Genomic DNA, 20,300 nt, shown 5'->3' with positions numbered 1-20,300 from the left:
TTTGCAGATGAAGATTCGTTGAGGATAGATAGAGCTGCACAAGTATCAACAGATGTCTTGACTTGAAGCCACGAATCGAGTCGTGTTCACGCGCACTAAATTGAGGAGTAAGCGCTAGGCTTATTGCGGCTCAATGCGCGAGTATCCTTGTTACAACGCCCGACACGTTCACAAGCTTGGAGCTGATTGACCCTACTACAAGTAAAAGGCTAAGTCTCATGGCTGATCGAATAGCTAATTATTGGCTGAGTCGCAGAGACCCAACCGTTTCTGAAGCAGCGGCACGATGCTGTCACCTTCCTCGGCTCCGATAAGGCGTGATGGACGGGGCTAGAGCATGGTAAGCGTGGTAGATGTTGTGGTTATAAGTACATGATAGATCCTCTCTTGGTCGCTTTACATCGTACAGATTGTGGATCGTATCTTCTGCTCTCCCTTTCTTCTCCATCGCAAACTTATTTCTCTGCCACCATGACAGACTCATCATGTTCCGAGTGCATCAAAGTAAGCTACAACAGCCACCTCATGGACACCCATACTCACCACAAACTAGGGCACCATCCACTCCGGCCAACCCAAAGGCACTGAGGAACTCATCCACGGCCTCAACACCTACGTGATTGGAAACCGCATCAATCCTCGCGGCATCATCGTGATTTACTCCGACATTTTTGGTCTCGCACTGCCCAACAACAAACTCATCGCCGACGCCTATGCTGCCAGCGGACAATGGCTCGTAAGCACCTCCCCGTCAGCCCATTGGTGCAAACAGAGACTTACCTCCCTTCAGGTCTATCTCCCAGATTTCTTCCACGGCGACCCAGTCGACCTAAAAGTCGCCGATGCACTGCTCCCCGTCGACGCAGCCGCGCAATCCACCTTTGCCAAATACACCGGCATCCTCGCCAGCATGCCCACATTCCTCATGTGGCGAACGCGCCACAAGCACGCCGACGTCGAAAAGACATGCATTGATTTCCTCAGCTCACTCCGCCGCGCAACGCCCGACAAAAAGATCGGCATAGTAGGCTTCTGCTGGGGCGGCCGCTATGCCATCCGCGCCGGCATGGCGCAGCACCAAATCTCCATCAACAATACTGCGACACCGTTGATCGACGCCGTGGTCGCGTTACACCCGAGTAATATGGTGCTGCCGGATGATGTCATGGAGCTGGTTGTGCCGGTGAGTTATGGCTGGGGCGCGCAGGATATTGCGGTGAGTTATGCGACGAGAGGCAAGATTGAGAAGTTTCATGAGGAGGAGAGGGGTAGGGGAAAAAGGGTGCCGGAGATGAAGCATTGCAGGTATGAGCCGGGGCGCCATGGTTTTGCGGTTAGGGGGATCCGGGTGATGAGGGGGAGAGGAGGTGTTTGGAGGAGGCGGAGAGGCAGGCCTTGGAGTGGATGGAGAAGTGGCTTTAGGTGGGATTGGGTGGAGATAGTTTCTGCAGAGTTCATATTTGCTCATTGTGTTTGATGCCCGAGGCGATGACATTAATATGTAGCGGACAAATGTAGACCACAGACATACTGCGTATACCTCCAGCCCATCGAATAGGCGAACAGCTGTTGCACGTCTGGATCCTCCCATGTGCTTAGAGAAAGGTTGTCCAGCTTGTATTGAGTGAGCTGGGTTCAGTTCCTTGCCCTGAAATCGATGCCTGTCTTGCAGATGTGTGATAGCTTAGGCGGTTCCACTGTTTCATCTGTACTTTCCAGCCGCAAATTTTGGGCTTTCTTACACTATGCAAAATTTTTAAGAGATCCGCGCCGGAAATACACTTTATCGCGCGTGTCGCCAGCCCAGTATCCGCTTATGATGCGTTCTCTTATCGCCTGTTGACAGCCAGCGCAAGAAACTCCAGCAAGATATGAAAGCAGTTACCTCTAGTGACTCAAGTAATGGCGATTGCACGTACACAAAATCTTCGAGGCTATCCAGGATACACGGTCAGTGGTACGGTATTCTGAATGGGTGCGCCTCGGTATTCAGAACGAAGTCGTCCAGACTTATCTCATCAGGATCAGTGAAGATGAGGTAGAAGTACTTGAGCGTCTCGGCAAGCCAAAAGCTTTCCATGCTGTCGTACGTCTCCATTGGTGTCTTCATGACGTCCGCAATGGCCGCGTTCGCGAAGTCCGTGCGCGTATGGGTGCTAATGGCCTGAAACATTTCCCATGCGATATCTTGATACTTCGAGTCGCCGGTGATGCGATACATGTAAAAGATTGACTCTATCGCTTCGGGCCTGAGAACGTACCGCCCGTCGCCAACCTCGCTGAATGGACTTGTCCCGGGCTCCAGTGTGTACTCGCATGCTGACAGAGTCGGACATGCGGTCATGGAGAAGACTTCCGGCATGATCCCATTTGGGGCATTCTTGTATGTCCATGCGCAGCCTTCTGAGATCTTACGTCCGATGTCCATGTGTGTGCTGTTATCGAAAAGCCGCCCACCAAGAGCAAACATGCCACCAGCAAAGCACACCAGATGCTGACCTTTGTCATCTCTTTTGCCATCGACGTTCGCACCGGCGATCAGTATATCTGCTTTGTCGTGGACCATAGGACGGAACAACGTATGTCTGATCGCCGTGGACATTGCATACTCATACATTTTCTGATACTGTGCGGCGACTGTTCCGACGCCGTTGAGTAGTTGATGCATTTTGCCTATGTACTCATATGTCGAGTCTGCCATCGCGCCCAGACCGAAGAAGCCATCGAAAGTCAAGTCTGGCTTTCGCATGTTTACACTGATTGGCCACATGCCTGGAAGTTTGGTCAATCCCTTGTTGTTGATCAAGGACATCCGTGACTCTCGATATAGCATCATAATACCGCATGTCTCCCGTGAGCTGCGAAAGGCGAGTGAATTCCAAGCTGGCAGAAGCCGCCTCAGCGATCAGAACTGATTCGGCTGGCAACTGTTCTTCGCCGGCAACAGCTTTTTTCGGGCTCCATCTCGAAACCGGCATCCTGTTTGGAGTGTCGAATGAGGCATATGCCATGTCTGCAACTTCGATAGCCTTGTTCAGGAGCCGCGCATCGTGGCAGCCAGATACATCGTAGGCACCCAGAAACCCCCCAAGGTAACGAATGATTGTTTCGAACACGTTGATCTCGCCATCAATCTTCGGGCCAAAGTCGATTTGTACGGCAGCATCAACGGCTTCTGCGAATTCCTGCTTCATGTCCATGATCCAGAGTGTATCTAGGGTGTCGACTAGAGTAGCTCCCCAACTCCCAAAGGTGTCTCTAGCACCTCCAGAGATGGGAGCAAGTTCGTCTTTTGTCCATGCTTGATCTTTGTAGGACTTCCAGCATCGTGCAAAAACTTCTCTTACAGCCTCTTTACGAGAGGCAACTTCGAGTTTAGCTCCTGTAGAAGCCCGTATCAAACTTCGCTTGAACAGCGGGTCTAGGTACTGGTTTGCCTAACGGCAGTCGAAAGAATTGCTCGACTGGGGCGGTGTTTCGGAATGGTCCTCCAATTGAAGCGGCCTTGGGTATCTGGTTCGACCACTAAATTTGGCGGCGTGGATGGGCAAGCATGAAAATCTCCTGAGGGAGCTTTTGTTGATGGAGCAGAGTGTTGGTGATCGTTGGGAAGAACCAAGCTCCTAGATGGTGCGAAGCGAGCAGGAAGCGGCGCAATGGTCGCTAGAAAGACAAACGCTGCGATAAGAAAAATAGGCCATCGATACCTTCTCAAAAACATAATTCACTTATCGAGCACAAAGTTGTGATCTGAATCGCAAGATGTAGTCGCGCGACGAGATGGTGAAAAGTATACTGAGTGGCGCCACATGTAGCCTAAGTGTTTCACGAGTCAACAAAGCGCGTGGAGAGATGCACGTACCCCTACGTACCCCACTTATCAACCGTGCCGCAATACTTCACTTCGGGCCAGCTAACGGCACTGTATCACTGGTTGAAATGCCTTTCATCAGAACAAATTATGTTTGTTGGCGCCCTGCCCTGTTCAAGAGAAACCAGCAAAGCCTGAAAGAGCATGTGCTTCGGTTTCACATCGGCAGCATCATGAACAAAAGGGACATCACCCTGCATATGCATTGACCGCGCCGCCGCTATTACACTCAAGCTCTTTGCCGCCTGTCATGTCTTTATACACAAATCAGCTCTTTTTCCGCACGATAGCCTCGCCCTATAATCCTTCACATCTTTGCAACGCACCATTGGTGGTGGGTATCCGGCAGAAATGAAAATTCACTTCGCTCTCATCCTATATTTGATCTACCTTCCTCTACAAGCATGCTGTCAAACAGTACAGGATGACTGGACAGCACCCGCAGCTCCAGAAGGATCTACACCACTGCAAAGCGGCTCGAAATTCACTCTGATCTGGAAGATAGGTCTCCAAGACAATTGTGCAACATACTGTCCTTTGTGCGATACGAAGAAACTCGATCTTTGGATCACCAACTTCAATGGAACCAAATATACGTCTAAGATTGGTCGTAAGCATCAATCTACATCATCCTTCTTTTGTGGAAATGAAAGCTGACATTGCACTTAGGTGGTATCGATATCGCTACGACCGCATCCTACGATTGGAACGTAAACATCGCCTTCGATGCGTTTCCGTCAAACGACTTTTGGGTGTTCCGCTTTACCTTCTTCGACTCCGACGATTCATTCGCACAGCAGATATCCTCTCCGGGCTTCAAGATAAGTGGGCTTATCAAAGCCTCTAGCACGGTCGTGATACCATCCAGTAGTATGTTCACAGTCTATCTCATCGAGCATCTTTGTACTCAACGCATACATAGGTGCCACTTCCTCTAGGTCAACATCCTCGAATCTCGCGACTACCTCTAGCACACCACAACCTACAGCACAGCCAATTACATCGATTTCATCATCGAAAAGTAAAACTTGGATATCGGGTGTTGTCGTAGGGCCTGTCGTTCGTTTACTCCTCGGTGCTGTACTCATGTGGTTTTGCCTACGTAGACGCAAATCCAATAGGGTAGAGCAGAACCAAGCGAATAGAGGCCACGGTCGAGATGAACAAGGTGAACAAGATGCATTTGGACAGGTTCCGAAAGAAGGGTACTTTCAGACGAGAAACCAAGACCAGCAAATCGCAGAAGTCTCAGGGCACACGACGCCCAAACCACCCGCAGAGCTGTGGGAAGGAAATTATCGCTCAAAGCCGTAGCCTGAACGGGGGCGGGTCCAATTTACGCGGTTTGTCTTGTGCCAAAGCATATGTTCATAGTTGATAATGTGTTCCGCTACTCCTATTTCCACACTTGTTTGTACCACCCAGAACCGTGCAATTCGTGCTGGTGATCGGCACTTAATACTGCACCCTCTTGATTAGCAAATCCTTCGTTGGATCAGGCGACGAGGACCGCCCCAACCTAAACTGCTGATATCTCTCTGTCAACCCGTCGGGCATCTTGATATCAAAATTCAGGATGAGTCTCGCCATAATCATCTTGATCTCGTTCGCAGCAAAGAACCGTCCAGGACAAGCGCGCGCTCCGTAGCCAAACATGAGATTGGTTTCATTTGTCGTAACGAACAAATTTCGAGCCTGAACGGTGGCGTCACCTTTGCCACTGTGGCGCAGCTTGTAATGTCTGAAGCCGTCAAACTTGTGCGCGTCGGGCCAGAGTTCCGAGTCCTGGTAGATGGCGTTGACAGGGGCTTCGATGACGACGCCGGGAGGGATGTATTGGCCGTTTGAGAGCGTAATGCCCTTGAGGACTTTACGACCGAAACTGCCTGGGATTTTGTTAGCGACAGCAAAGTAGAGAATTGGGTATGCTCATACCAGTCTCCATTTGGTAAAAGCGGATCACTTCCTTCATGTATGAGTCTAGCTTCTCCAACTGCCCCAAGGCAGTCGAGGTCAGCACACCATCGTGCTTGGCTAGCACGGTCCGAATTTCCTCACGTAGAGGTGCGATATACTCGGGCGTTGTTGCTAGGGTATAGAGAATATTGGTGCCTGTTGCGGTGGTGGTGTGCACGGCAGCGAAACTGAGCTGAAGCTGGTCCTTGGCAACCTTGGCTATATCGAGAGAGCCATTCTTGCGCTCCGTGCGGTCCATCATCCACTGCATCGCATCACTTGGCTTTTTATAAGTCGGATCGTTTTCCTCAGCGTACAGCCTCTGTCTGAGAAGAGGTTCAAAGAAGTTGGCTGCCCTGCGCTCCCTCTCACGTATTTTTTTGACCTCAGGAAGCCGACTAGCGAATAGTGACTTGAGCATTGGATGCATCTTCTTGATGGCTGCATGTGCATTGATGACCTCCATGGTGTAATTAAGCGCCGCGTCAAGATATTCTGGTTCATGGCAAAGCTCAGGTCCAACAAATACTCGACCGGATACCTGAGCCACAATTTGGGCGATGCTGTTGTAGACGTTAATTCGAGTCCAATCCTCAGCCGGAGGAATGTATTTGTTTATGGAAACATCGACTTCGTCCATTATAGTCGCGTTCAAACGTGCTACAAAAGGCTTAGCAAACGGCAGAATCACGAATCTAACAGTCTTCCTACCCAGAGCTGGCGTAAGATCACTTTTCACTGCGTGAACCATGCTTTTGAGATCCGGGTCCAATCCAACGTATTTAGTTTCAAGTTGCTGCACAAGAGTCAATATCCAGCAATGCAACGATAGAACACACAAAACATACAGCAGCAAGAGCTTGTGGCATGTTTAGGACATCGTCGGGAAGCTGTCGTAATTCGCGCAGAAACTTAGTTGGGATGACCACATGGTTGTCCCCATCCCCTGCTGCGACACGCCAGGCCGAGTCTTTGTACCAGGGGTTTATTAGCAAAACGATATCTTGGTGACCGACACCCTTCCTACCTTATGGTATCCATCTTTGTAAGTCTGGAACGCGAATTGGTAAAAGTGCTCGAACTGCCCCTCGCCAAAGGTTGGTAACTTTGCTAGCTTCAACTTGTAGTTAATAGTAGGTAGCAGAGTGATGAGAAAGAAAATGGAACCGGCGATTATTATTGTTGGCAGGGAGCTTGCAAGTGTTGCGTAAATTTCGCTTCCCATGATGGCAAGAAGTGGATCGCACAAGTTGAAGTTAAAATTGCAGAACGTTGAGGAAACGGTCGTACTTAAGTTATCGGCCATGCATGTTGTATTCTATCTGTTCCCGCGCCAACGTCAGCAATTCGGCGGCACTGAGGTTCTTGGATGCAACTTATACGGTCTATACGCCGATGCGAGGCTTTTGAGTGGAGCTTTTACGGTCTATACGGTCAACGTCCTCGGAACGCTGGAGTTGCCGATCCGTGAAATTGTCCTGAGTCTCGATGAGTCATGATTGGTCGAAATGACGCCGCAAGGGAGCGGCCGCTTTGGAGCGACTGTGGAAGGACCGAATGCCTACGAATCTCTCCCGATTATTAATAACCTGAAGACTTCGGATACAGATGCCCCGCACATATAAGCGGACGAAAGTTTGCTAGACTGGGACTTGATCAGTCATGCGATGGGGCTGTTCACTCACTCTGATTGATCAACTCAGTGGACACCGGAATTGCCGAACAATAAAGTTCTGCCAAGAATGAATAGAAAGGCTAACATACCACTGTTGTGTCTGCAGTACCTTAGAGGGGCATGGCTTCCCGACCCGGAATAGGTAGACAGACAAGTTCCTAAGGATCGCTGCAGACACACAAACGTACCCCTCTACGACCGCATCTCCAAGACAGTCAGCGTATCCTTCTCCTCTCCATCTTAACGTCCCATTTGCTCGTCCATCGCAGGCTTGATTATCCCAAGAACCAGTTCCCCCCTGCGCCTGGGCAGCCGACGCATGCTCTCATTTCCCAGCTCTTGCGGCGCTCTTACACGGACCTTGAACCGCGGCGCCGTCGTATCGCCTGCAATGCGTACGCGAACTCGACGCTTCCGCGGTGATTGAGGTGTTATGTGTGTATAGGCGACATCTGCTCTGCAATCGTGTCGATCTGCGACTTCGTGGACGTCTATGGTAGCGCTCGTGTCGTCGGCGGTGTCCACATCTTCGAAATCTTGTTCTACGGGCATGTCGTCCACCCGGATCTTCCTTAGTGGCCATGTGATGCCGAAGTCGCCTTCATATATGAACTCGTATTGCACATCTGCTTCGGTTTGCGCATCGCCATCATCCCAATCGGCACTGAATGTGTGAAGGGGTAGTCTCTCGTCTCCGCCCTGCGCAAAGTCGACATCTTTCAGTAATGCCGCGATTGCGCGTGGACTGAGTGTAGCGGAGATGTGTTGTTTGGTGGGGGCTTTTGAAGTCACCTGTGCTTTTATAGTCGAATTTGGAGCTGGAACTGGGTTTAGAGACTGTACGGACATGTGCCTGATGGGCGGTGAGTCGTCCTCGGTCGGCAAGGTCTCAGGCTCCAGTGCTTGTAGCTGATAGGAGCCATCTAATGAAGGATCTGATTCTTCATTACGCTTTGTGGGTCTGGGAGAGCAGACTGTCAAGAGTGCGCGGAAGCATGACATAGTGGGATGAGCAAGGCTCAACAGTTAACAGTTGTAGGTTGGAGGGCATGAAGGGTAACGTCAAGACAATGTGCTGGAGCTCGATTATGACGGAGAATGCAGAATATCAAGGCAGATCTGATATGTGCTTAGTCCAGGGTGAGGAACAAATTTGCCGCGTGTAGATATTGTGGAAACGTTGGCTACATTGTTACCATGGTTGAGATATCAAATGGTTACGATCCGGTCGGGACCCTTAACCACAAGTGTACTGCACCATACACTGCTTGCTATGAACACAGGAAGTAATGTCAGCGTCACGCCCACGCCAATTCAATCACCTACTCAACTCCGGCCGGCCAATTCCCATCACTAGTCTTCGCCCTTGGTTGTATCATGAAGTATGTGACTTCGTGAGTATAGCCAATAATTCGTGTCTTCGTCCCGCTAGTGGCCTCTAGCCTCGAGCTTCACGCACAGTACCTTGTATCGTGAGTAACCTATCTCCGGGTACTTTCGTCGGCGCGGCACATCCTGCCACTCTAGGCCTGGTTCGATGCTAAGGAACATGGTGGGCATGAAGGCAAGCCAGCCTTTGTTGCTGTATACTCAACTCTGATGAAACATGATCACTCAGCTGCTACCGGTACTCGTATGCATCGGCATCGACGGAGTATGGGCCATACCAGACCCTGGCGTGCTGCTACTGGGGCCTTGTCGCTTCTTTTCTTTCTTCGCCCATCGCACTGCAAAGTTTTTAGTAGCGTTCAGCACTTTGTGACAAGGACACTTACACCCGCACGCATTACACAGCGTCTTCGGACCACTAGGCCCTTTGCGCCATTCGGGTGAGTCGAGAGTGCCACAGTCGGTACACACATACTCGTCCGCGATCTTGAGTTTCTTCTTTTTGTCGGATGACCCGCGCCCGTCTCGGTCCGCCGAGATTTGTATGCCAGCATCGCCACGTATGAGGTTCGGACTTGCGTCACCAGTGCTGATACCTTGTGAGCGCTCGCCATCTCGGTAGCGCAGTCCGGTGAGCATTTCAATCGTCTCCAGATGGTTTGCGCCTTCATATCTAGCCATCTTGTCGTTGATACTGTCTTGCTTTGTTGCAGCTAGTGCCTCGTCGAGATTCTGCCGCGTAAGCGCAGTATTTGATATTACAGGCTTGGCTGGCGGCGGCATTTGCGCGTATGATGCAGCATCACTCGGCGCGATGCTCTGGGTGGGTTGTGTCGGTGTTTCCGACTGGGACGCGCCTTCCGTCTTCCTTGTCCATTCATCATTCTCGTCCTGCTCCTCGCGCTTAAGCTCGGCTATTCGCTTGGTCAGCCGCTCGTTTTCTATTTTGTGTTCGAGGAAGGAGTCGAGGAGGGCGGCATTCTTGGTCGGATATGGACGCGCCATGAGGAAGAAGCCGCGGCAGTTGAGCGCATTTGGCGGCGCAAAAGAGCTGGAGTCGCTGCTCAGATGTGGGTGGCCGTGGGATTCGAAAATGATACACGAGTCGTCGATCTTGCGGAAGCGGTAGAAGAACCGCAGCGGGTTTCCAGACGCTATCGACTCGTTGAACTCTTTGACGAATATGCCAATATCGTCGGGATGGATGAAATCGTTGATGAAGCGACCCGTCAGCTGTGAAGGGTCCCAGCCGGTCAGCGCCTTGCACGACGGCGACATGTACAGTATTCTGCCGTCAGGCGTCAATATGTGCAGCAGATCACGCAGCTCCTCCAGCACGCGCTGCGACCAGTTCCGCCGTTTGGTGAACTCGGTCAGGGTGCTGCCAGACGGGTTCATACTGGGCGCACCGAACCCTGTAGGCAGTGGCCCAGCACCCGCGCCCGACAGACTGATCTCCTGGGCCATGGAGTACCCACCCGCATCGCTGGCAGTGCTACTGGCAGCTACATTGGACTGCATCTGGTTCGGAAAGGCTGCGAAGCCAGCGGCATTGTTCGCGTCAGCACCGTCGAGCGACAGGTCCATGTCCATGTCCATGTTCATCATCGGCATGCTGCTGAGGTCGAGTTGTTGTTGCGTTGGCAGGCCATTCAGGCCCATCTACATTCACCGATTCTCAATACGTGGGGACGACCCTGGTCGGATGTGGGGGTACGAACCTCTCCTTGGTACATGGCCATGGCGACGGCTGGGTTATTCCGCGGCGTCGGAAAGAGACACCATGGGAATCTCGACGTCGATATGCAGAAGCGGTGGGGTGAGCAGTGTACAAGCACGGCATAAAGAACCGATCAAGAAACCGATCAGAACTCTGCAAGGGCATGTGATTGGCAATGCGGGAGCCAGCAAGCGTAATGACGCCGTGTCGCATGCTTCCGCCTGCCATTTTGCCCTGCGCCTTGCTGCTTTGGCCTGCCAGCTGACTCAGCCCCGCTCACGTGACAGCGTGCCGCAATTCGCGTCGCACCTGTTAGGCCGCCGCGTCGCCTGCTTCCGAACAGCCTCCATCAACTGATCCGCCCCACAACTTGACTGCACGCTCAATCAACCACATCACACCCACCGCGAGCAGCGGCGACCGATCACCATGTCGAGAATCGATCGGTTGATGATCCAGGGCATCCGCTCCTTCGGTCCAGAGCGCGGAGAAACGATCAAATTCGACCCACCACTTACCCTTATTGTCGGCTGGAATGGCTCCGGCAAGACAACTATCATTGAGTGCCTGCGGTATGCCACCACCGGTGATTTGCCACCACACAGTAAGACCGGTGGCGCCTTCCTCCATGACCCTAAACTTCAAGACGAGAAGGAGATCATGGCGCAGGTCAAGCTCTCCTTTCGGTCCACATCCGGCGTGCGCATGGTCGCCACGCGAAGTATGCAGGTTACGGTCAAGAAGACTGGTAGAAGTCAAAAGACGCTGGAGGGCTCGCTCCTCATGAAGAAGGACACCGAGAACCACTCCATATCGACCCGTGTTGCCGAATTGGACCAGATCATCCCACAGTATCTCGGTGTTCCCAAGGCCATCCTGGACAACGTAATATTCTGCCATCAAGAAGACAGCACGTGGCCCCTGAGCGACGCCACGACCCTCAAAAAGAAGTTTGACGAGATCTTCGAGGCTATGAAGTACACCAAGGCCATCGACAACATCAAGATGATCCGGAAGAATCGCAACATCCAACTTGGTCAGCTGAAAATTATCGAAGGCCATGCCAAGGAGGACAAGAGCCGTGCGTTCAAAAGTCAAACCCGGCAAGCTGAGCTCTATGATGCGATCGAAACGCTTCGAAAAGAATACGTGGTCATTGACGAAGAAGTCACAGAGGCCCAGGAAAAAGCTCGCGAGGCGTATGACCACTCTGTTCGGTATTCTCGGATCGTCAATGATCTTGAGTTCAAACGGACCACGTTTGATGCCAACAAACAGAGCGTTGCAGCGCTCGAGGATAATCTGACGCACATGGCTGAGTCAGATGACGAGCTCCAGTCAATGCTTGATCAGTACAAGCAGCGCGTCGAGACCTATGCTACGCAAAACGACGAGCACCGACATGAGTATGCGGATCTCAAAGACGCTCTAGAGGTGACGCGCGAGTCCCTCGGCGTGAAACAGAGCGAGATCGGAAAATATGAAGCTCAGAAGGAGCAGTACGATCGCCAACTTGTGCAGCGCGAGACTCTGATTAAAGAGGCTGCGAAGCGTCATGACATTCGCGGTTATGATTATGATATCACGGACAAGCAAGTTGCGGACTTTAAGCAAATCCTCAGTAAAATGTCTCGAGATCAGAACCGAGCGCTTGAGCGGGCGCGGCAAGAGTCGCAAAAGGACTTGAAGGAAGCTCAAGACGATCTCAACCAGCTCAATACTCGCAAGTCGGGTGCTTCGCAGTCCAAAGAGTCGGCAAGGTCACAGATCGCCAACAATGACAAGCGTATCTCGGACTTGCAGAAGGCCATGGTTCAGATCAAGGCGGACGAAGGAAGCGAGGTCGTTTTGCAGGACAAGAAGCGTGATACTGAGGAACAGTTGCAGAACGCGTCGGCGGCATCATCGTCCGAGCGTTATGAGGAGAGAGTACAAGAGGCTTCCAACAACATGCGCACGCTGGAAGACAAGAAGGAGCGGCTAACAAACGAGCTTGGCGAAGCCACAAAGCAGGCCAAAGAATCTGCTTCTATCGACTATGCTCGCAACGAGTTGCAATCTGCCCAACACAGTCTCACGACGATGAAGAAGGTACACAACGAGCGCATCTCGGAGCTTGTTGATTCAGATTGGGACCCAGCTACACTTGAGACCTCGTACCAGCAAACACTTTCCGAAAAGGCTAGCAAGGTGAAGGAGGCGACCTCACGCCGGGACATCTCTCAGTCCAAGCTCGACAAGATCAACTTCCAGTTGTCCAGCCTGGAGTCGCAACTGAAGAAGAAGCGCTCTGAGCTGCGGCAGTATGAGCAAACCGTGACGAAAGCAATTCAGAGGGACGACATCTCTGACTTCAATGAAACCCTTGAACAGCTTGAAGCTGACTACGAAGGAGTCTCCACTGACGCTGCGAAGTTCGCAGCGAATGCGGAGTACATGCGCTCATGTCTAGAGTCTGCTCGCAAACACAACGTATGCCGTCTTTGTGAGCGAGAACTACATGACGACCGGTCACAAAAGTTCACCATCGAGGGCTTTTACAGCAAGTTGGAGTCGATCATTGCGAAAGCAGAGAGCGCCATGAAGGGTGAAAACCCAGAAGAGCTTCTCGAGGAGCTTGAGCAGGCTCGAAATGCGAAGCCCAGCTATGAGCTTGCACTTCGTCTACGCGACACCGAAATTCCCGCCCTACAGATCGATATGTCAAAATTGACATCAGAACGTGAGAATGTCAACAAGCAGCTTGAGGATCAAGACAGCATCGTGCATGAACTTGAGGCCGAGCGCCAAGAGGTAGAATCCATGTCGAAGGAGGTCCAGAGCATCGTCGGCTATTACAACAAGGTCCACGAGCTTGAGGTCCAGATCAAGGACCTCGCTCAGAAACAGAAGACAGCTGGCTTGTCGCGCGGCATAGATGCCGTTCAGAGCGACTTGAAGACCATCACGGACGACAGCCGCAATGCTCGCAACGTGCTTGAACAGCTCACCGCAGCCCGAGACAAGTCCCGTAACCATATCACGAGCCTTGAACTTAGCGTCCGTGACATCAATGCCGAGCTGAACAACGCCCAGTCGAAGCTGAAGGAGAAGCGAGCACTAGGCGCTCGCATCGAAGAGTTCAAGACGGAGAACAACAAGCAACGCGAGTTGATTCGTGGCTATGACAAGGACATCGAGGGTCTGGTTCCGGAGATTGAACAGGCGCAGTACAAGTACGACGACATCAACCGCCGTGGCAACGAGCGCGTCCAGCGTGCACACGACGAGGCTTCCAAACTTTCGGACAGCTTGCGTCAGCTCAGCCAAGCCGACGAAGAGATCACGGCATACATCCAGCGCGGTGGGCCTGAACAGCTTGCTCGCACGCACCGCGAGATTGAGAATCTCCAAGGTGATCTGGCCCGGGTCGAGTCGGAAATGATGGACGTAATGCGCAAGATCAAGAAGATCGAGGATAGTGTCCGCGACGTTGAGATGACCAAGCGTTCCATCAGTGACAACCTCCGCTACCGCAAAGCCAAGCGGTCTCTCGAGACCCTTCAAGCCGACATCGAGAAGCTTGAAGCCCACGGCGCCGAGCGCGATCAAGCCCACTATACCCGCGAAGCCAAGCACTGGGACGACCAATACCACTCGCTCAACACCACCAAAACCAGCATCGAGCGCGACATGAAGAACAAAGATGACCAACTCACCGAGCTTATGAAAGAGTACGAAGACATCTACCAAAACGCCGACCACCAGTACAAAGAAGCCCACCTCAAAGTCGAAACCACCAAAGCCGCAATCGAAGATCTGGGCCGCTACGCCGGCGCCCTGGACAAAGCAATCATGCAATACCACACGCTCAAAATGGAGGAAATCAACCGCATCATCGCCGAGCTCTGGACAAACGCCTACCAGGGCACCGATGTCGACACCATCCGCATCGCCTCGGACTCCGACGGCAAGGGCAACCGCCAATACAACTACCGCGTCGTCATGTCCAAGCAAGACACAGAAATGGACATGCGCGGGCGCTGCAGTGCGGGCCAGAAAGTCCTCGCGTGCCTCGTCATCCGCCTCGCGCTGGCCGAATGCTTCGGCACGAATTGCGGCCTGATCGCGCTCGACGAACCCACCACCAACCTCGATCAGCAGAACATCAAGGGTCTGGCGGAGAGTCTGAGCCAGATCATCGATATGAGGCGGAAGCAGAGTAATTTCCAACTCGTGGTGATTACGCATGACGAGACGTTTCTGAGCGCGATGAATTGCTCCGAGTATGCGGATCATTACTTTAGGGTGAGTCGGGATGTGCGGCAGGAGAGTAAGATTGAGCAGCAGGATATTCATGAGGTGAGTTAGATGTGGGGGAGGGAGATGTGAGAGCGATTTTTTCAAACATGGAGTTTCATGAATGAATGTATGCATAGCACCGGAGTTTAATGCATCGTATTTCCTTGTATGTACAATGAAACAACATATTCTCTGCCACCCATCAGCTCCCTTACACAAATCCCCCACTCCCTAATAACACCACAAACGTCGCCTTCCCCCTCGCCCTCCCCTCGCCCGCGCTCTGCACATGTCCCAAATACGCCCCCAACTCCTCATCATCCCCCACATCCACCAGCACCTCCCTCTCCCCGCCCTCCCTCCGATACATTACCAGCCCTTCGAGCTTCAACACCGCACACCCGGGATGTTCGCGCGCCGCCAACTGGCGAATCTCGGCGACCGAGACGTGGTGCAGGATCGAGAGCCAGACGGTTTTAGACGGGAGGGGCGTGCTGGAGTGAGGGTGGAGGCGGAAATAAATGGGCAGAGGAAGGGAGGAGTGAGAGGCGGGGAAGTATGTTTGGTCGTATGTGTTCTGGGCCGATCGTTGGTCCTGGTCCTGGTACTGGTACTGGTATGTGGGTGTGGGAAGGATAGAGGCGTCGCTTGCGGCGAGGAGAAGGCTGGGGTCGATTTGCAGGTCCGCTGCGGAGGCGAGGGCGGTCATGCTATCGTAGGTGGTTTGGCTTGTAGGTTGGGCATCGGTGGGTTGGCTTCTGCTGCGCGTGGGCATGACTGGCTTTGCGGGACCGGGACCGGGGCCCTGGTGGACTTGTTTCTTCTTGCTTGGGTCTTTGATGGTCTTCTCTTGTTGTTGTCTCTTCATTATGTCCCTCGCTAAGACTTCGATTGCTCGCAACTTTTGCTGATGTTCGGGGTCGGCTTCGCCGCCGGCTAGTGCTGCCCTCAAGAGGTCGGACTCGTTCACCCAGGCTGTCTTCAGATCTGCCCAGTGCTGTTCGCCTGCTTCGTGTTTGTTGGTGAAGTGGTCTGCTTTGAGCTTCGCAGCGAATTCGCTTCGGACGTGGCGTGTCTTCTCGGGGTTCAGGCAGAGAATGTTCTTTACGTCGGCTAGGGTCATACGCGAGTCCATTGTCCGGAGGCGCTTCGTGACATCCATGCATATCACATCCAGCGACAACGCTCGCTGGCCCTTGGGACGAAACAAGGCATCGATGCTGGAGAGCACATCTGGCTCTTGCTGGAAGACACTGGTCAAGTGCTCGTTCTCATCGATGAGCTGCCGTACGATTTCCGCCCACTTTTGAGGCCCAGCAATCGTCTTCTTGATGACATGGTGATCTTTACATATCTGCAAGAAGCGTTCGCGAACTTGGCGATACATGTCGTTGTCCAGCCCCAGGTATGCTTTGGCCTCGTCTATGGTCGTTTCGGATGGGAAGCGTGGAGGCTCGCCGGGCGCGTCTGCAGGTAGTCCTGCCCAGCCTCGGGTTCGTCGTCGTCGCTTCCGTGTCCGCCACTTTTCATCGCTCTCGTTTTGCAATTGTTCCAGTCGCAGCTGTTTGCGCATCATGTCTTCCGCCGAAAGTGGTGTAACATCCTCTTCTTGAAGATCGTTCTGTCTATTGGTACCATCCGCGACTTGTGTTGGCTCTCTAACATCTTGTTCTTCGGCTTGCGGCTCATCATCGCTTTCCTCGCTCGAAGACTCCTCAGCCAGTATCGCGTTCCCAAGCTGATTGATGAGCCCACGTCCTGGCACGATTTTCGGTGTCTTCTTCCTCGATGTCTTCTTTACGCCACTATCTGCGCTTCGCTTCCTCTTTGGCCTAGGAGCGCTTTCTCGTAGCAGAAGCTTGAGTCTGAGTCTGAGTCGTATCAACTCGCGGTCGTTGATGGAGTAGCCTTCATTCTGCAAGGTATCCACCATGTCCCTTTGGGAATAGTTTTCTTCCCATAATTCGCGTAGACGGGCGACGAGGGCGGGGTTTCTGTGTGCCGGGTTCTGCTTGCTGGGAAAGTCCCATCGCTTTTACGGTCAGTGAGCAATTGCTGTGGCATCTGATGGGTGAACGTGATTCTTACTTTGAACTGCGTCTGGAACGCTCGTTTACTGAAGTGTCATTGTTAGCATCGTGCATCGTAGTGAAGGGCGCCATCATGTTCACTCCCAAAATATACGGTAATCCATAAATGCGTTCGCGCAGTGACGTACCTCGGCGTGAAGCCTCGTGCGTCCCAGTGTGCGATGACCTCATCTAAGCTTTTCTTCTCCTCCACGTACAGTCTGTAGCACTCGGCCTCCTTGTCGTCCCAGTTGTACACCATCCCGGCGCTTTAGGCCCTAAGCATCCGTCTTGGTGGAGTTGCGCAAGTGGTTCGTGACGGCGACGCGCCATTGCGTGACGTGTTGAGTCGCCCGCCATAGCGCCAAGACGTGCCTCGGCTGCAACTACTCCGAAGGTGAAGCCGGAACAGGTCACGCTTCCAGCCCTCTTCACCACGCAAGAAGCCTAAGTCGGCGCAATTTCTCGCCATGTCTGTATCTACGACGGCCAGACTTTTGCCTGCGGCTATAGACCGCTGCTCTTATCTCTGTAGCGGCTGCACTTGTTCACAACCACCCTGAACCCCACACCCCGCAATTACCCCAACTTACCATCTGAACACACTCCGGACCATGTGGAGAAGACCCAGCGTGTCGGCGGCCGCTCCGCAGCTCCTCGTGGGCAAGTCCATGGCCATTACAGGCGGCGTGACTGGCATTGGACGCGCAATTGCCATTGGCTATCTCACTCAGGGCGCCAATGTTGCTGTCAACCACTTCGGAGACGCCAAATCATCCGAGCAATTCAAGACACTTTTTGAAGAAGCTTCTCAGAGCTTGGGTGGAAAAGAAGAGGCGCAGAAACGTTTGATCGAAGTCCCGGGCGATGTGGGAAATCCTGACACGGGCAAGAAGCTCATTGCTGCCGTCGTGGAGAAGTGGGGACGATTGGATGTAGTCGTGAGCAATGCTGGAATCTGCGAGTTTAGAGAGTTTCTGGAGTAAGTCGAACTGATCCCCAAAGGTTTACCGTAGCTGACATAAATCTCTCCTTAGAATCACACCAGACCTGTGGAACCAAACCCTCACCACCAACCTGACAGGCGCATACAACACCGTCCACGCAGCCGCGACCCAAATGTCCAAACAATCACCCCCCGGTGGCTCTATAATTGGAATCTCCTCGATTTCCGCTCTCGTTGGTGGGGCACAGCAAGCACATTACACTCCAACGAAGGCTGGCATTACATCGCTCATGCAATCGGGAGCTTGTGCACTGGGCAAATACAACATCAGATGCAATGCATTGCTTCCTGGCACAATCAAGACACAGTTGAATGAGAAGGATCTGGAAGACGATACCAAGAGGAAGTACATGGAAGGCAGGATACCGTTGGGTAGGACGGGCGTGCCGGCCGACCTTGCTGGGCCGGCCATATTCTTGGGCAGTGATTTGTCGAGTTATGTCACTGGAGCACAATTGCTCGTTGACGGAGGATTGTTCGTAAACCTACAGTAGAGAATAGGAGATAGAGTCCATTCTGAGTCCATACTGCATGCTTTCCATGCCCATGGACGAGGTCGTATCCTACGACCGAATCTCCATTATACGATCTGCTGTACTATAAATTCTCCGTCGAACCTGCCAGCAGGCCAATCACCATCTCGGCCCTACCTCCCCCGCACCCCGAACACCAACCCTCCACCCGCATCCGAACTGCAATCCAGCAGTAGACCGCAACACTTTGGAATCAGAACAACCTTTCAATCCCAAAAAGAATTCAATCAAATACTTTGCAATCATGCCGCCCCAAAAAATCCTAGACTCCCACATCCATCTCTGGCCCTCCACATCCACCACGTCCTCCGCCCACGCATGGATGAAACCAGGCCACTTCCTCGCCAAACGCCACGGAATAACCGACTATCTCGCCGTCGCAGACGACAGCGTGAAAGGCTTCGTGTACGTCGAGACGGACCGGTACTTACCCTCTTCGACACCAGATTTCGACACCGCCGGTAGCGATGTAAAAGAGAAGCTGTCGCAGTGGGCGCACGAACCACTCTCCGAAGTGAAATTCCTGAAGAGAATCGCCGAGGGAAAGACGGAGGATGGGGATGGCGGTGATGGAGCGGGGAGGATGAAGGGCTGTGTACTCTGGGCGCCATTCCATCTCCCTGCCCCCGTTTTCTCGGCTTACATGCACGTCTTGGAAGGGATTGCTGGACCTGCTCTACTCGATGGCAAAATCGTCGGGTTTAGATACCTCCTCCAAGGCAAAGAAGCGGGCGAGGTGGGCAAGATAGTCGGCAGCGAAGCATGGCTAGCTAACATCCTCTCGCTCGATAAAGGGCGGGGAGGTAAGGGGTGGACGTTCGATGTCGGCGTGGATATCAACCGCGATGGGGAAGAGGGACTCGTGGCGGTTGGGGAGATGATCAAGGAAGTCAGGAGGAGGGGAGGCGGGGTGAGGTTTGTTTTGAGTGAGTATCTTGATCTATTCTGCTCTTGGCCATGGTAAGAGAGGTTGCTGATACGCGTGCTTAGATCATTTATGCAAACCCCCGCTGTCGAAGTCGACGCCGTCAAAGACGTGGGTTGATGCTCTTAAAGCCTTCAAGCTCGATCAGAACGTCTACATGAAATTGTCGGGCGCGTTGAATGAGTTCGACGCCACGCCAAACACTACTGGTGAGATCGTAAAGGCGCTGGAACCCTACTTGGATGTTGTCTTTGAGTGCTTCCCCGGCCGCGTTATGTTCGGGAGCGACTGGCCGGTGTGCAACGTTGGTGGGCCGAAGGGGGAGAAGGGGAATTGGGGGTTTTGGAGGGATGTTGTTGAGAAGGTTATGAATGAGAGGGGGACGAGCGAGGAGGATAGAGAGGGGATTTGGTGGAGGAATGGGAGCAGGGCTTATGGGGTTGAGATTTGAGGTTCAAGAGGGTAAGGTGATGGATGAGAGAGCGAGTTAGATTTGGTGAAGGAGGTTTTGTAATGACATGATATTGAATGAAAGACAAGAACGTATTATGATTCTCTCTTCTCTCAAATGTGTGCTCAAGAGATCAATTTACGTCGCTCATGTCATGTGCGAAAACTGTCTTTGCCGCTTTTTGCTTTCCATATCTCGTAACCTGCTGTGAGCTTCACAGCCTAGGAGCCTTAAGCGCAAAGCAACTCGTCGCAGTGCAGAAATTCAACTTCCAGAAACAATAGAGAAAGATCAGTAAACAAACCTTACCTCACGACAAAAAAAGCTAGTCAACAAAATAGTGTACCAAACATGGCCAGTGGCGATTGGCGGCTCACTTTGCCGAACGTACCACACGCCCTTCCATCTCACAATCTCAGTGACC

The 20,300-nt window shown here is 52.6% G+C and overlaps 9 protein-coding genes across 9 annotated transcripts; 4 read left to right on the top strand and 5 right to left on the bottom strand.

Moving 5' to 3' along the window:
- Window positions 1–471: 471 nt before the first annotated feature.
- On the top strand, window positions 472–1,477 carry SNOG_14201 (hypothetical protein; the record flags this gene model as incomplete). The annotated part of the gene is made up of 2 exons (XM_001804347.1): window positions 472–504; window positions 554–1,477. The coding sequence occupies 2 exons, from the start codon at window positions 472–474 to the stop codon at window positions 1,475–1,477; spliced, it is 957 nt and encodes a 318-aa protein (XP_001804399.1).
- Window positions 1,478–1,951: 474 nt separating this feature from the next.
- Window positions 1,952–3,200, bottom strand: SNOG_14200 (hypothetical protein; the record flags this gene model as incomplete). The annotated part of the gene is made up of 2 exons (XM_001804346.1): window positions 1,952–2,756; window positions 2,842–3,200. The coding sequence occupies 2 exons, from the start codon at window positions 3,198–3,200 to the stop codon at window positions 1,952–1,954; spliced, it is 1,164 nt and encodes a 387-aa protein (XP_001804398.1).
- Window positions 3,201–4,222: 1,022 nt separating this feature from the next.
- Window positions 4,223–5,185, top strand: SNOG_14199 (hypothetical protein; the record flags this gene model as incomplete). Its single annotated transcript, XM_001804345.1, has 3 exons — window positions 4,223–4,481; window positions 4,541–4,741; window positions 4,794–5,185. The coding sequence occupies 3 exons, from the start codon at window positions 4,223–4,225 to the stop codon at window positions 5,183–5,185; spliced, it is 852 nt and encodes a 283-aa protein (XP_001804397.1).
- Window positions 5,186–5,215: 30 nt separating this feature from the next.
- Window positions 5,216–6,293, bottom strand: SNOG_14198 (hypothetical protein; the record flags this gene model as incomplete). The annotated part of the gene is made up of 2 exons (XM_001804344.1): window positions 5,216–5,757; window positions 5,807–6,293. 2 exons carry the CDS (start codon window positions 6,291–6,293, stop codon window positions 5,327–5,329), a joined length of 918 nt encoding a protein of 305 aa, XP_001804396.1. The 3' UTR covers window positions 5,216–5,326.
- A 1,449-nt stretch (window positions 6,294–7,742) lies between these two features.
- Window positions 7,743–8,504, bottom strand: SNOG_14197 (hypothetical protein; the record flags this gene model as incomplete). The annotated part of the gene is made up of 1 exon (XM_001804343.1): window positions 7,743–8,504. One exon carries the CDS (start codon window positions 8,502–8,504, stop codon window positions 7,743–7,745), a length of 762 nt encoding a protein of 253 aa, XP_001804395.1.
- Window positions 8,505–8,930: 426 nt separating this feature from the next.
- SNOG_14196 (hypothetical protein) lies at window positions 8,931–10,633 on the bottom strand (the record flags this gene model as incomplete). The annotated part of the gene is made up of 4 exons (XM_001804342.1): window positions 8,931–9,076; window positions 9,170–9,229; window positions 9,278–10,553; window positions 10,613–10,633. 4 exons carry the CDS (start codon window positions 10,631–10,633, stop codon window positions 8,931–8,933), a joined length of 1,503 nt encoding a protein of 500 aa, XP_001804394.1.
- A 407-nt stretch (window positions 10,634–11,040) lies between these two features.
- Window positions 11,041–14,961, top strand: SNOG_14194 (hypothetical protein; the record flags this gene model as incomplete). The annotated part of the gene is made up of 2 exons (XM_001804341.1): window positions 11,041–14,898; window positions 14,920–14,961. The coding sequence occupies 2 exons, from the start codon at window positions 11,041–11,043 to the stop codon at window positions 14,959–14,961; spliced, it is 3,900 nt and encodes a 1,299-aa protein (XP_001804393.1).
- A 300-nt stretch (window positions 14,962–15,261) lies between these two features.
- Window positions 15,262–17,223, bottom strand: SNOG_14193 (hypothetical protein; the record flags this gene model as incomplete). Its single annotated transcript, XM_001804340.1, is given in 3 exon segments — window positions 15,262–15,277; window positions 15,294–16,907; window positions 17,111–17,223. 3 exon segments carry the CDS (start codon window positions 17,221–17,223, stop codon window positions 15,262–15,264), a joined length of 1,743 nt encoding a protein of 580 aa, XP_001804392.1.
- Window positions 17,224–17,575: 352 nt separating this feature from the next.
- Window positions 17,576–19,876, top strand: SNOG_14192 (hypothetical protein; the record flags this gene model as incomplete). Its single annotated transcript, XM_001804339.1, has 4 exons — window positions 17,576–17,943; window positions 17,999–18,390; window positions 18,767–19,410; window positions 19,535–19,876. 4 exons carry the CDS (start codon window positions 17,576–17,578, stop codon window positions 19,874–19,876), a joined length of 1,746 nt encoding a protein of 581 aa, XP_001804391.1.
- Window positions 19,877–20,300: the final 424 nt, after the last annotated feature.

This window comes from Parastagonospora nodorum (assembly GCF_000146915.1).
Source record: "Parastagonospora nodorum SN15 chromosome Unknown scaffold_30, whole genome shotgun sequence".
Lineage (NCBI taxonomy): Eukaryota > Fungi > Ascomycota > Dothideomycetes > Pleosporales > Phaeosphaeriaceae > Parastagonospora > Parastagonospora nodorum.
This window is presented reverse-complemented; position numbering and strand designations above follow the sequence as displayed.